Source organism: Rhineura floridana, chromosome 8 (assembly GCF_030035675.1).
Source record: "Rhineura floridana isolate rRhiFlo1 chromosome 8, rRhiFlo1.hap2, whole genome shotgun sequence".
Classification (NCBI taxonomy): Eukaryota; Metazoa; Chordata; class Lepidosauria; order Squamata; family Rhineuridae; genus Rhineura; species Rhineura floridana.
This window is the reverse complement of record NC_084487.1, coordinates 109,535,244-109,550,668: the sequence shown is the minus strand read 5'-3', so window position 1 is coordinate 109,550,668 and position 15,425 is coordinate 109,535,244. Positions and strand designations below refer to the sequence as shown.

Below are 15,425 nucleotides of genomic sequence, written 5' to 3'. Positions count from 1 at the left end.
CATTGAAAAAAATTCCAAGAGATGTGCTTGTTCATTTCGTAAAGAAGACGACCAGAGATATGGTTTTACAGCAACACTTTAAATATACCTTTAAAATTGATGGTAAGGAAATACTGGTGATGAAGGAAATTCCTATTAGACTTTTACGTAAGAGAAAAGAATATGCTTTCCTTACAGAAAAACTTAAGCAATGCAAAATTCAATTTAGGTGGGACGTTCCAGAAGGAGTGATTTTTACATTCAGACAACAGAAATACAGACTGAATACTGTTCAAAAAGCAAGGGACTTCTTGAGAAAAGCTTCAAAAGATATGGAAGAAGATAAACTCAAAGATATGGATATAGTTCCTGGGAAACAAAGTCAACAAGGATATGCAGAGGAGGGGAAGGAAGATGATGGATCAAAAGGAGCATCAGGCAAATTTTAAAATACACGCTTAATGATGGATTACAAATACCTAACTTGGAATATAAATGGAGCCAACACGGCGCAGAAGAGAAAGAAAGTGTTTCATTATTTGAAAAAATTAAAATTGGATATAATTTGTCTACAAGAAACTCATATTCAGAAGAAAGATTCCAAATATTTGATTTGTAAAAATTTGGGTGAAGAATTTATTTCAGCTGGACCAAAAAAAAAAAATGGAGTTGTTCTCTATATTAACCCACAATTGCTTCCTAAATTGGTATTATTGGACGATAGTGGTAGATTTGTGGGGGTTGAAATTACTTTACAAGGTACAAACATTTTGATAGTGGGTATTTATGCCCCCAATGAAGATAAAACAAGGTTTTATACAGGACTTATGGAAAAATTGTCAGAGTTTTCATATGAGCATTGGTGTGTCATGGGTGACTGGAATGGGGTAATCTCACCAAAAATTGATAGGCTTTCTGAAAAAAATATCAAAGAGACACAAGGTAAATTACCGAAGATTTGTTTTGAACTCATGGAACATTTAGAATTGGTGGATACCTGGAGATATATAAATGATAATGCAAAGGAATTTACTTATTTTTCAGAAAGACATAAAACATTTTCGAGGATTGATATGATTTGGATGTCAAAAATTTTAGCGAAGGATATTTTTAAAATGGATATATTACCAAAAACTTTTTCGGACCACAATCCTGTGATATTAACTTTAAAAAAAAAAAATCTTGGATTTAGATGGAGACTAAATGAATCTTTATTACAGAATGATAAAGTAGTACAAGAATGTAAGAAGAAATTAAAGGAGTTCTTTGAATATAATTTATATAAAGGAACAAGTGAAAATATTGTTTGGGATACTAGTAAGGCATTTATGAGGGGATACTTTATTAAATGTAATTCTGAATTAAAAAAAAAGAAACAACAGAAAATGCAATTAATTTTGGAAGAAATAAAACAAAAAGAGGAAGAATTGAAAAAGAATCCAGCTAAAGTTTCTATTGTAAATCAAATTAAAATGTTACAGAAGCAAGTATCAATGTTGACAGTTAGAGAAATTGAAAGGAAATTAAATTTTGCTAAACAAAGGACTTTTGAATTTGCAAATAAACCTGGGAAATGGTTAGCATATAAATTAAGAAAAGAACGTCAAAAAAATATTATTTTAAAGATACAAGAAGGAGATGAGACGCTGACAGATAATGTAAAAATCAAAAAGATTTTTCATCAATATTACTCAACATTGTATAAGTGTCAAGAAATTCCATCTGAAAAAATAGAAGAGTATTTATCTAAACAGAATTTGCCGAAAATTACAGATTTTCAGAGACAAGTTATTAATGGCCCTATTACGTCAAGAGAGATATCTGAAGCTATAAATAAAATTAAATTAGGAAAGGCGCCAGGACCAGATGGGCTATCTGCAATGTATTATAAATGTTTGGAGGAAGAACTCTTGCTACCCCTACAGTCTACAATGAATTCTATTTTGCAAGAGGGAAAGATACCGGATAGTTGGAAAAATGCTAACATAACATTAATACCTAAAGAGGACCAAGATTTAACTAAAACAAAAAATTATCGGCCAATATCTCTACTGAATAATGACTATAAAATTTTTACAATGATTTTGGCTGAAAGATTGAAAATAATATTGCAACAATTTATTCAGGAAGATCAATCAGGGTTTTTACCTAAAAGACAATTACGTGACAACGTCAGGAATGTTTTGAATGTGTTGGAATATTTAGAACAACGAAATGATAAACAAGCAGCTTTGATTTTTTTAGATGCTGAAAAAGCATTTGATAATTTGAATTGGAAATTTATGTTCCAGGTTTTGGAGCAAATGGATTTTGGAGACAACTTTATAAAATGGATCAGATCGATTTATACATCACAGAAGGCCCAGATAATTGTTAATGGAGACTTAACGGATTCATGTGAAATACAAAAGGGTACAAGACAGGGATGTCCATTATCTCCCCTTTTATTTATTCTGGTTTTAGAAGTGCTGCTTAGAGATATAAGGCAAGATAAAAGGATTTCGGGATTAAAAATAAAAAAAGAAGAATATAAATTGAGAGCATTTGCTGATGATTTGATAATTGTACTAGAAAACCCTTTGGAAGGAATTCATATATTGATGGACAAATTAAAAGAATTTGGACCGTTAGCAGGATTTAAGATCAACAATCAAAAAACAAAGATGTTGGTGAAAAATTTAACTTTAAGGGAACAGAAAGAGTTAATGGACAAGACAGATTTTACAATAGAAAAAAAGTTGAAATATCTAGGCATCATCATGACAAATAAAAACTCAAAGCTGTTTCATAATAATTACGAAAAATTATGGACAGAGATTAAGAAAGACTTGCTAAGATGGGATAAACTACAACTGTCATTAATGGGTAGAATATCTGTGATAAAAATGAATGTATTACCGAGAATGATGTTTTTGTTTCAAACAATACCTGTAATATCCTCTGATTTACCTTTTAAACAATGGCAAAAAGATATTTCTAAATTTGTATGGCAAGGAAAAAAACCAAGAGTTAAATTTAAATTACTTCAAGACGCTAAAGAAAGAGGAGGACTGGGATTACCAAATTTGAGACTTTATTTTGCTGCCTGCTGTTTAGTCTGGATAAAGGAATGGATCTTATTGAGGAATAAAAGACTATTGGATTTGGAGGGCCACAATCTGAAGTGGGGATGGCATGGATATCTATGGTATGACAAAGTAAAAGTAAACGTAGACTTTAACAATCATTTTATAAGACGTTCTCTGTTGAAAATATGGAATAGATACAAACCAAGGTTTTATTCGAAAATACCATTATGTGTCTCAAGTCAAGAAGCGTTTTATAGAAGAGAAATGTCTGGAAAAGAGAAATGGTTAACTTATCAAGAACTATTAGAAAATGTACATGGAGAATACACAATGAAAGAGAGAGAACAATTGATAAAGGAAGGATATAGTTTTCATTGGTTTGCCTATTTACAATTGTTAGAAAGATATAAAATGGACAAGAAAATGTATGGGTTTGAAATAAGTAAATCTGATTTTGAAATAGGTTTGTATACAAATGATGAAAACATAATTGCAAAAATGTATAAACTTTTATTGAAAATGGATATGGAGGAAGAACAAGTAAAAGAGTGCATGGTAAAGTGGGCAAAAAATTTTGGTCATAACATACAAATGGATCAATGGGAAAATATGTGGAAAAAAGGCTTGAAATTTACATTATGTTATAATCTTAAAGAAAATTTTTATAAAATGATGTACCGTTGGTACATGACTCCAGAAAAGCTGTCAAAAATGTATAGTAATGTTTCTAATGTTTGTTGGAAATGTAAACAACAAGAAGGATCTTTTTATCATATGTGGTGGTCATGTAAAAAGGCGAAATTATTCTGGGCACAGATAGGTAGGAAGATGCAAAAAATTTTAAAGATAAATATTCAGTCAAAACCAGAATTTTTTTTACTGGGTTTTATGGATAAACAAATAGAAAAGAAATATGGAAGAATATTATTATATATGATTACGGCAGCAAGATTATTATATGCACAAAAGTGGAAAATGGAATCAATACCAACAATGGAAGAATGGCTACTGAAATTAATGGACTTAGTAGAAATGGACAAATTGACGTGTTTACTTAGAGAAAAATCGACAGATACATTCCTTAAGGATTGGAAGCCTCTCTTAGACTTTTTGTCGAAAGATCAAAATAAAATGATGATACTGGGATTTGATGATTAATTAAGACAGCTTATGGAGAAAAGGGATTTTGTATGTACATATTAAGGGACAGGTTTGATGTATATTATATACTTATAGCTGATCTGTGACAAATCGGAAGTCAACCATTTTATTTTTATTTTTTGTTGTAGTATTGTTATGTTTTTTCTTACTTTGTTTTGTTTGTTTTTTGGAAAAATTTGAATAAAAACTATATAAAAAAAAAAAAAGAATATTACAGAATTGGGAACTGGGCTGATGTTGAGAGAATATTTCCCACTTGTAATGTAATACAGTAATAATGTACCCCCTATGTTGCAGGTTGGGTATTTCGAAGAGTAGTTTACAACTTATCTGCAGTGTTGCCTATTGCTGTCTTAACTTTTAAAGCCCTAAATGTACTTGGTTCAAGGTATCCTAGGGAGAACTTTCTCTAATATTCCCTGCTCTGGTATGTACACTTAAGATATTTGGATGATAGCTGCTTTGAGTCCTGTCCTTTGTTTAAATTAGATTGATGGGATCAAGGAACAGGGCAGTCTCAACAGTGGCACATGCCTTATGGTATTTGTTCCCCAAGTTGCCCAGTAGACTCTCTCACTTAAGATTAAAAACACCCAACGCTTTCTGTTCCACCTTGCTTTCTGGTGGCATTTTAATCATTGCTGTTTGTAGCTTCATTACAACAGTGTTTTTTAAATTGTGGATTTAATTTATTCAATTATATTTTATGAATTTTTTAAAATGGTGATTGTTAGCCATCATGAGGCACTGTTGGGCCATACACATTTCAAAATAAATATATAATATTTTGGTAAAGAAAGAGGCTATTTGCAGACCAGCCATTCCGTTCAGCAGGAGATAGGTTACGAGTGCAATCCTGAAGTGAATTTCCTGTAAAAAGGGAAAGGGACAAAGTAGAGGTAGAAAGGGCGTTGTGGATGCTGTGGGAGACAGCAGCTGGAGAAGAGTATTTCAAGAAAGGACAGTGTTTTGCATTTAGTAACAATGTGTCCCTTGTAAATATTTAACAATACAGTAGGGCCCCGCTATACGGCGTTCCGTTTTCCGGTGTTCCGCTGATGCGGTGGCTTTCAATTAGGGGAAATTCCCTGTTTTAAAGCCGATTTGCGCTTTTGTGGCATTTTGCGGCATTTTCGCACGACGCGGCCCATTATAGTGAATGGGTTCCACTTTACGGCGATTTCCGCTTTACGGTGGGGGCCTGGTCCCTAACCTGCCGTATAAGCGGGGCCCTACTGTAGTGCATATTTGTAATTAGATCCTGACATTTCAAAAATACAGTTGAAGTTCAGTGATCTTACTCTTACATTTACTCTGTTAAGTTTAGAGTGGGACTCATATAAAGGTAGAACTAACAAACACTTTAGAAGTAGGTTGCTCTTTATGTTGCTACCCCGGTATTTGTTCTTTAGAGTACCAAGTATCTGAAAATTTAAAACTTATGCAAGGTGTCTTATCAGTTGTATAAAGGAGAATGAAACTTGGATTCTGGCCATGGATATCTGTAGGAAATTTTGGGATGATGGTGGAGATAAAACAGACATAAACAGAGAACAGGCCTGCCATTTCTGTTAGATCTGGTGATCTGAGCAGTGGTGAGGCCTGGGTAGGGGAAGGGCCATTGGTAGAGTATCTGCCTTGCACACAGAAGGTCCCAGATTCAATCCCTGGCATCCAGGTAGGGCTGGGAGAGACTCCTGCGTGAAACCCAGGAGACCCACTGCCAGTCATGTAGACAACAGTGAGCTAGATGGACCAATGGTCTGATTCAGTATAAGGCAGCTTCCTGTGTCCTGAGAAACTTATATTTGAGCTCTACTCCTCCGTTGGTTCTCAAGTTCTACCCCTCCATGGAGCTGACCTGGAATCCAGATAATGTCTTTCCACCCGCTGTTGAAACCCCCAGTTCTTTCTCTTCATGCCTTCCACCTTAATTAATTGCACTGCTGCTACAGTAAATTTCACCCACCCACCCATTTTCCTTTTAAAAACAACAGCAGCGCATCAGGATAGCAACACTGGACAACACTTTAGGGTTGTCTTACACTGTTGTAACTTCCCCCAGTAAAATGGGCTGGGCCACATTGGTCATACTTATGGGAGGTCCAGTCCAGCAACACCAGTAGGGCCACAAGTTCCCCATCCCTGAGACACAGGTATTGAATCTCAAGAGTTACTGGCTGGTTAAAGCTAGCATCCATGTGTTGAGGTGGTAAGGCTTTAGTTTTGGCATTGTGCTGCATCCTTTTTAACTGCCCTAGTCTTGATCTCATTTATGAATCATGGGTCTTTTTCTTTCAGTACAAATGCATTTTTAATTGTGAGCCACCTTCATGTTAAAATACTTTAAAGATTAACAAATGCCATGCCAAACTTGCAGATTAATTTTTGCAAAATGCTATGCTCACCAGAGCTGTCTCCTCCTAAGTTGTTGGAAATGAGGCCTCAGCGGATGGACAGAATGTTGCAGTGCTCTTTCAGTTGTCTGTGCCCTTGCTCACACCTCTTGAGGGGATCTTGTGATAGAATGTGATGTTTTCCATCCTGATGTTATTTAGTACCCAGCCTACATTAGCTGGCAAATAGCTGATTACGCTCCTGAATTAAAGTCCTTGCACATACAAACAATAAGAATAACATTGCTCATGAGGGAGTTTTGGAGGCTGGGAGGAACAAAAGAGAAGGAAAGTCAGAGTGGCAGTATAGGAGGGAACTGAATTTCCCATGGCTCACACTACCCCTAGAATCTTTGCCTGCAAGTCTCTAATTCCTCTGAATTTCATCATGAAATAACTTTCTGAGAAATTGATATTACTGTTGTACCCATGCATTGACTCTATATTTCAGCAAAGATTATAGATAACCAAACAGCGCTAACTGTAATGTATTAAAAATTTAGTTTACATATTTAAGAAAGTGATATATTCTGTTTTCTTCCTTTATGAGAATTTTCTGATAAAATCTCTTCTTTGTTTCTCTTAGCTCCAGTGATAAACCGGTTCACTAGACGAGCATCAGGTCAGTTTGCTGGATTTGCATGTGTTCATTGACCTGTTATTGAAATATTATTATTTGTTCCATTTTATTTAAGTATGCTAATATTGTCTTACAATGTTGAATGTTGATTTTTTAATTTCTTTTTTAAAGAAAAAAATCAAAATAAATGTGCTGTGTCAAAACCTTGTAAATTTATAGCAGAGGCATCTGAGTGGTATTAAGAATTTTGAACAGGCCCTTGTTGACTTACCATAGAACAAAATGGGTGCACCTCAAAACACGCAGGGTTTTGCATCCTCTCTAACATATATAGAAGTGCACACACGTCCTTTTTCTTGATCAAACAGACATAAATGCACATGCAGTTCTCTTCCACAATTAGTTTCATGGAGATCAACTTTCGAAAATTCAGCATCTTTTATCAACCAGTATGTCCCACTTCTTCCAGATATTGGAGACTGTGAAGGCAAATCAAGGATAGAACTTTAATATCTGTAGTTATTCAGATCATATTCGTAAACACATGCTAAAAGCAAAAATATTAAGATGCTTCATTATTACAGTGTCTGAAGGCGGAATACTAGATTTAAGTCTTCTACACTGTAAAAGTTGACCTACGCATCTTCTTTAAATCTACTTGGATGTTCATCATTTTTCTATATAGCTACTAATAGTAAAGAATTCTGTTTTGAGTTCAAGAGCATCACAGCAGAGCTCATTATAAAGGATCAGTTGCAAAGTTGAATTAGCTTCCAAAGGATTTAATTTGTATTGTAAAGTGTTTTGCTTTGATCTATTAAGCTGATTTCTTGAACAGCCTGAATTTCCAAAAACATGGAAATGTTTTGAAGACAGAGTTCAACCAGAACAAAACAAAAGGTGGGAGATCAAATTTCAAGGAGGGATGGACAAAACTATACTCTAAAATTCATATATCTTATAAAGTCAGAATGGTTTTGGTACTGTTGGCTGAGCCCAGTGTACCGAATCTTCCTGGAGGAAGTTTTTCTTTTCTTTAAGAAAGCTGCTTTGGATCTGCTTCACTCTCTGTCTTTGAAACCTAGCAGTGGATGTTATAAATGTCATCCTTATACTTTTGTGTTGGGTTGTCCCCTTTCGGTATTAGATGCACGTTTAAGGATGACTTGTTTTTTCTTGGCACAGCTACCAATTAAATAGCCAGAGGTTAATTGTAGAAGCACCTGCTGACAATAGTGTGGGCTGTTAATTATTTAGCAGATATTCCAGCTAACATGCTGTGACTATTAACAATTTTTTAAAAAATCCTGCATAGCCATAATTGGCCACAGCAGCTGCAATGGCACAGTTCCACACAAATCAATCCTCTGCAAGTCTTTATCTTTCACCCAGTATGTTTCCTTTTCAGCACCACTATTGCCAGCCCCACCTCTCCAGGTGGTATCTAAATTCAGGGGAATTCTGGAGGGTCAGTGGCCTGTTTGATAGTGAAATTTTAAAAAATATATCTGGTGTGCTGCATTGTGGCCCCTTGGATCAAACCTCCAAGTGTCTAGATTTTGTTTCTCATTGTTGGTTAAAGTATTTCATATAAGAGTATCAATTTGTATAAAAAAATGTAGAATAAGTGCAGTTTGCTCACTTCTTGTAGTTTGGATGCATTTTCATTAAAATGCCTTGATGTGGTGAAGATTTAAGGCTCCCAGTCTTAGAACTGTGGGTAAGGTATTGTGACATGGGATTGTATGCTTCCTCTCTCTTGTTTTTTCCATCAATGGTCTAAACAATAGTTAATGATTTCCCCTGTACTGACCTTGATCATGGGTCAATGCTGATCAGAGTTCCCAACATGCTGAGCTTTTGAAATTGGTTAATAAACTGTAGTTAAGAGGGTGTTTGTTTAGCTTTAACAGTGGTTAAGATTGATATAGCCATAACTGTTAACCATGGTTTAGTCGGGTTTAGGGGAAGGATGGGAAATATTTGCATATAAGAGAAGAGAGAAATAAAGTGTGTGAAGACATTGTGTATTATATCCTATATTGCTCCCCCCCCAGTTCACCTAGGGATAGATTCCTCTGTTCATTTCAGCATTTTCCAGAAGGCCAATGAGATGACTTCAAAATTACATAATTGCTGGCCAATGAAATCAGTTTGTTTTGTATAGGGTAGCTTTATATGTGCTCACAGTGAGAAACTATGGGGTACTTTTTTGACTAAAATCAGTGATACTACTCCCTGCTCCCAATTTCGTAACCATGGCTAGAGATTGGAAGCATTATGGCTGCACTGGGCATGTTTGAATTACACTGTTAAAATGCAGCTAAATTAGATTAACTAAACCACTCAAATTCTTGTATTCCCTGTGTCTTTCATATTGAACAAGCTCTTTCTACTTGTTGTAGATTCCATAGCTCTCATCTTCCCTTCCTAACCAAGCCTAATTAAACTGCACAGTATTATTGACTTATTTCGTGGTGTTATTCACACAAAGGACATTAGGTACTTCTGAAAAGAGTTGTTTAAAGTGCCTTACATATAGTATTCATAATTATTGTTATGCTTAGTGGTATATTCTCAGCAATAAGACCTATATTGATAGAAGTCTTGTAATGATACTGAGAAGCCCCTGCTATTCTAGTTTATTGAATAGTATATGTGAAGGGAAAGTGGGCTACTAGATATCTGTGTTGGGTTGGAAACACTTTCCACCTTATTTGCAATGTAACACATTTGATGTGCAGTATTCCAACTATGTTTAATACATAGTTAATACTAACAACTATATATGCATCCTTCAGAGTGCTTTGGACTGGAGTCGCAAGAATTGAGGATACTGCAAATTCTCCTTTGTTGTGGCTTTTTAGAGAGGAAGTAGTTATTAGAGCCCTACCTGGATAGCACTGTAATGAATAATTCAAAAATAGGAGCACCTACTGCTCCAAAGCCCTTCTCACGTTGACTATTATCTCAATGAGGATAGGAGTGTATTACGAATCTGTTAACATGAAGTAACTGTTCAAACACTTTGCAAATACATGTTTGGAGACCTTGTAAGTCCAAAGCTTATTAGGTATTTTACTCACTGTATTGTAAATTAATAAGCTTTGAAATTGTAAATATTTTCTTCCTTTATAATAGGATCTCAGCTGGCAGCTTTAGGTAAAATTAAATCCGTTCTGACAGATTTAATAAATTAAAAAGCCATTTCTGGCAACAACAAAAAAAGAACACACCACTTGTAATTATTTATTTATCTACAGCTTTAGGAAAGAAAACTGGATGTAGTATAAGCTAAGCTCTTTCTGCATAGTTTCTTTTATGTTTCAATGCCTGAAAATATACCAGTGCTACTCTTCTTCCTTCCTTCCTTCCTTCCTTCCTTCCTTCCTTCCTTCCTTCCTTCCTTCCTTCCTTCCTTCCTTCCTTCCTTCCTTCCTTCCTTCCTTCCTTCCTTCCTTCCTTCCTTCCTTCCTTCCTTCCTTCAAGTTTATCTTTTGAAATAAAGCAGTGCCCTCTTTGATTAAAATATAAATAGATAATTCTTTTGGTGGCATTTGTTAGTATGCTGTAACAATTAGGTTATCATTTGATATTTTGTATATATGTATATGTATATTTGCAACCAAGACAAAAAAATGCATTATTTGTTAAGGAAACTATTCTCCCTCATATCAGCTTGGTTATTCTCATTCCTGTCAATTTGGCAGCAAAATGGGAACACCCCAGAACAACTGCATTCTCAGGGACTCTCCAGTACATGAATGTTTATTCATTTGTAAATTAAATGTGTGTGTATTCTTTTAAAGTAAAATGAAAAACAGCCCCACAAGGATCTGTGCTCTGTGGTTTCTGGGACCTAAAGCACGGATAGGCAACCTTTTTTATGTTGAGGGCCACATTCCCTCTGGAGGCGGGGAGAAATCTGTCATAGGCTGCATACTGGCAGAGGACAGGGCCAGAGCCAAAAGTGAGTGGGGCCACTCCTTTTCTCTGCTCAGCTCAGTGCCATGATGGGGAAGCAAATCTCCCCTTCCTCAGTTGCCAGACTGATCATTTGTTGAGTGGAGAGGAGGCGGTTTTCATCCCCATCAGAGCACTGGGTGGAGTTGAGAGTTTTAAAGCAAGTGGAGACTTGTAATTATGGCACCTGGTTTGCACATGACTTATAAAAGGATCAAGATGTAGCCATGTTTCTCCACTTTTTTTTTTTTTGCCCATGGTTAGAACTGGGAAGTTTTTTCAAAAGCTTTGTTAGGATCATATTTGTATCTCTTGAATTATTTTATTTTGGCCAATGCAAACAAGTTTATGACATAAGAGTCAACAGCAGAAAAGGAGGGGGTTATGTGCCTCTCTCTCTCCCTCTCTCTGTCTCTGTGTGCATGTGGTGGCCACACTCAATGGTGGCATGTGGCTGCTGGAGGGTTGGCTAAGGTTGGATGCAGCCCTTGGGCCAAAAGAGTTAGCTACCCTTGTTTTAGCCCTTTATAGCACAGTGAGGAAAGTTTCAGAAGGATCAAGAGGAAAAAGTCATATTTTTCCTTCTTCCCTCTGTGAGTCCCAAACAGCACTACAAAGCTTCTCTTCTAGGTTGGCTGGAGCTCTGAAGAGGAGTGCTCCTGTTTGGAGCCAATGGATACACTGAAGCATTACGTTTAAACTGGTATTTTATTATTAGCATCTTCCCCATTGCAGCATACAGAACTTGTTGAGTTACTTACTATGGCACTTTCAACAATTTTGTCAGAGTTGGGTAAGATCATATTATCACACCAGGATCAAATCTGAATTAAAAAATTGCCCAGTCTAACCTTTGGATTGGAGAGGTGCTTAACTGTTTACCCCACCCACTATTTCTTCCCTAGATCCTCCAGTTGCTTTTTCAGTGTCTCTCCCCTCCCAACTTATGTTGAGACTTGAAATAAGGGGAAGTGGTTTTGGGGGAGATTAAAGTCCCTCCTTCCACGTGCTGATACTCCCCTACAAATGCCTTTGTACAGCCTCATTATCACTGTTAATCAAACATGTCCTCAGAAAACATGCGTAGTTTTACCCTTAGGACAGTGTACTCCTTAGGATATCATCTTCTGCCTGCCTGTGTGTGGGGGGGGGGGAGGGAGGGAGGGGCAAGCGGTTGAGTTTTGTGTATGCAGCATAATATGTGAAGCAGGCTTGGGCCAGATAAATGCATATGAATAGTAGATGTATTAAAAGAACCTGTTTAGATGATGATGGGAAAGTGGATGAATTAATTCTATAATTATAATAAAGCTGAGCATTTTTGCAGGTGGTGGGAGAAAGATCCAATCTGACACTAAAAAAACTGAGAATAATGAGTTAATATTGTTAAAGTTAGTATTTATTTTGGTATTGGAAAGGGGAAGCGTCTGAGCTACATGATAATCCTCTTTGTTTATGAAATTCCCTTTTGTCAGTTACATGTTTCTTAACTCTGTAGCAAATTTATACTGTGTATTTTGTCACTTTATTTACTTGCCAAGTATAAACAATAGAGAGAATTTAAAAACTGTAATAATCTGATAACTTTCTAATAATTATATGCAAATGCGATCAAACTATTAGTCAAGTAACTGGACTGGTTGCACTTACTGTGTTTCAGTACTGTCTTGGCTAGCATAATGTTCTTTTAAGCTGCAGTCCTGAACACACTTAAGCCACATGGAACACTACAAGATTTCCAAGCAATTTTGTTTAAACAGCAAACACCTGCTTCCCATATTTGCTTATTTTTTGTCAAGTGGGAAGCTTGAATTGCTACCTGTTTAGGCATTTAACCTAATGATTTATCCTGAACATTAAAATGAGGAAAATAATTTTGGAGTAATCTGATACGGAGGTTGGAATTTAAAATTAGATAGTGGTATAGGATGTTTGGGAGGAATACTGACCTCTGGAGAAACTGGGCCACCATAGGTTAGCATAACAACGCAAGTAGAGTTTAATGTTCAATAATTCCTTTAATCAGATAACCCTATATCCTTGAGTTGAAATGTGAAATGTTAAAGATAAAAATAGTGTTAAAGGGTTGAAAAGTAGGTAATGCTTTTTCTGTCACATTGTTGTAGCTGTCACATTCTAAGTAGCTGAAGCTGATGTGATTCAGGTGAATTACAGGTGTATCAAGTCAGATTTATAAACTGTTCATGTGCTGCTTGTTAAGAGAGTAACAGCTGAAGACCTGCTGTTGTGTGACAGCAGTGATGCAAGCTCAGCATCCAATAGATCCCAGGCTGGCTCAGCCTACCCTCAGCATGCCCCCATTTCAGGGGGTGTTTTGTTGGCTCATATTGGCAGGGATTCAGCCAGTGGGCACCTCTCCCCCCATGACTGGCGGCCAGTGGGACAGCCAGCTTAGCCAGAGAGCTGGGTAGTGGGGCACCTCCATTTCACACACACCCAGCCTGGCATAAGTTGGGGTTTGGATTGCTGTGTTTGTCAAGGTTTGTTTCACTAGCAAAAGCTAAAAGGGTAATCTGATTTGCTTTATTTTTATCTGTCTCATATTATAAACAGGAAAGAGAGGTTGGAATACCTGGAGATTCTCTTTAAACAATCTAATGGTGAAAAGTGAAATCTTGTGCAGTAGGAGGCTTCTTTTTCTCTCTCCCTTTTATTTTTCTAAATTGAAAAGCTAATTAAACGGGATGAGTACTAACAGCTTTTCAGGAAAAGCTCTGAGAACAAAACAAACACAAAATGGAAGCCAACATTTCTAACTTGATGAATGTAGTTGCTATTTTTTCATAACAACTGTGCTTAAGCAACATCTAGCAATTGGTTTATTCTAATCAGTGTTCAAATACTAATAATTATGTAACCATATGAACTTCTGCATGCCTTGGTATAGTTGCAAGTTTTCTCACCATTCAAATAGTCAGCTTCTGTATAAACTCTACAATCCTTTTTGCGTTCCCATGACAATTAATATTGAACCAATTTCTTCTGCAATTATTGTCCATCCTGCCCATCTGTTCTTATCTTATAGACAGGAACCAGTATAGCCGTTTTCATTTGTGAGTTGCTACTTAATTTATGCACGAGGGCAAGGAGTCTTCTGTGCTGTCCAGAAGACCCCCCCAAGATTAGCACACTCCAGAATGACTCCCCATAAGTATGAGAGGGTGCTCTCCGAATGAATATTTGCCTCCTCTCCTCCACTCCATGTGAGCAGAAGCAGTTTCTGGGATTTGAATTGCTTCCCATGAATTTATTATTTAACCTGTTACACACAAGAAAACTCAATTGCTTCGTCCTTTCTGGATTTCATGTAAACACAAGTTGTTTAAGCTGGACCATAGCTCAGAAGTCCAAGCATGTGCTTTGCATGCAGAAGATGGTAGGTTCAATCCCTGGCGTTGCTGGTTAAAGGGACTAATTGATTGGTTTATGAGATGTATATCCTGCCCTTCCTCTCAAGCAATCTCAGGGCTGGTTGTATCAGCTCTGTTCTTGATGGCTGGAGCTAAAGGGAGTTGTAGTCCAAAATATCTACATGATGAATGCTGGAGTAGATGTCCCAGAGATCTGACTTGGTACAAGGCAGGTATTTGGTCATTATAGTCTGTTTCCTCATCTAGTATAAAACTGTGCCTAGACTGGTTTTATTATTATTATTGCTAAGTGTAGGGGGATTTGAGAAGAAAAAATGGTACAATAATGAACAATTGAAACTGACATATTGTTAATATCCAGAGTGTTTTTAAAAATATATTGAAGATGTTAGTGAGAATTACTAGTGAGAATTAGGGAGAATATGGTGATGTAGGCAGGTCTCTTGAATTATGTAAAAAGAATTCTGTACAGAAATAGAACTCTGTCTCTAGGAGCGTAGAGATGTGATACAGTTCTATGGCATGTACAAAAAACAGTCTCTTCTTAAAGCAAGCAGTGTGAAAGAAACCATTTGCCATCTACTGGGAAGATGGAATCTGCCCCTGATGATGAGCGCTTGGCAGAATGGCAGCAGCGTTTTTAACTCTCAGATTACTTCCTTCCAAGTAAGCCTAATTACTGTACCAGATATTTATAACCAATGGGCATGTTGGATTGGGAACATCTCCAGTTGAAATGAATGGGAGCTTCAGAAAACATATCAGCTGTGTTTTTGTATAATTCCCATTCTATTCAATCAAAGGGGCTTGTCTGGTCTTTGACTGTAATAAACTTTTACATTTACAAGGAGCTTGTACAGAGGAGGGAGCATGCAAGACTGCTTGC

General features: G+C 36.5%; 1 protein-coding gene across 2 annotated transcripts in view; it reads left to right on the top strand.

Moving 5' to 3' along the window:
* PRKAR2B (protein kinase cAMP-dependent type II regulatory subunit beta) overlaps positions 1–15,425 on the top strand; it is a 128,711-nt gene that overhangs the window by 24,166 nt on the left and 89,120 nt on the right. For both annotated transcript variants that reach the window (XM_061640376.1, XM_061640377.1), the window contains exon 2: positions 7,191–7,226. In XM_061640376.1, the coding sequence (XP_061496360.1) occupies positions 7,191–7,226 (36 nt within the window). The remainder of the gene's footprint in view (positions 1–7,190; positions 7,227–15,425) is intronic.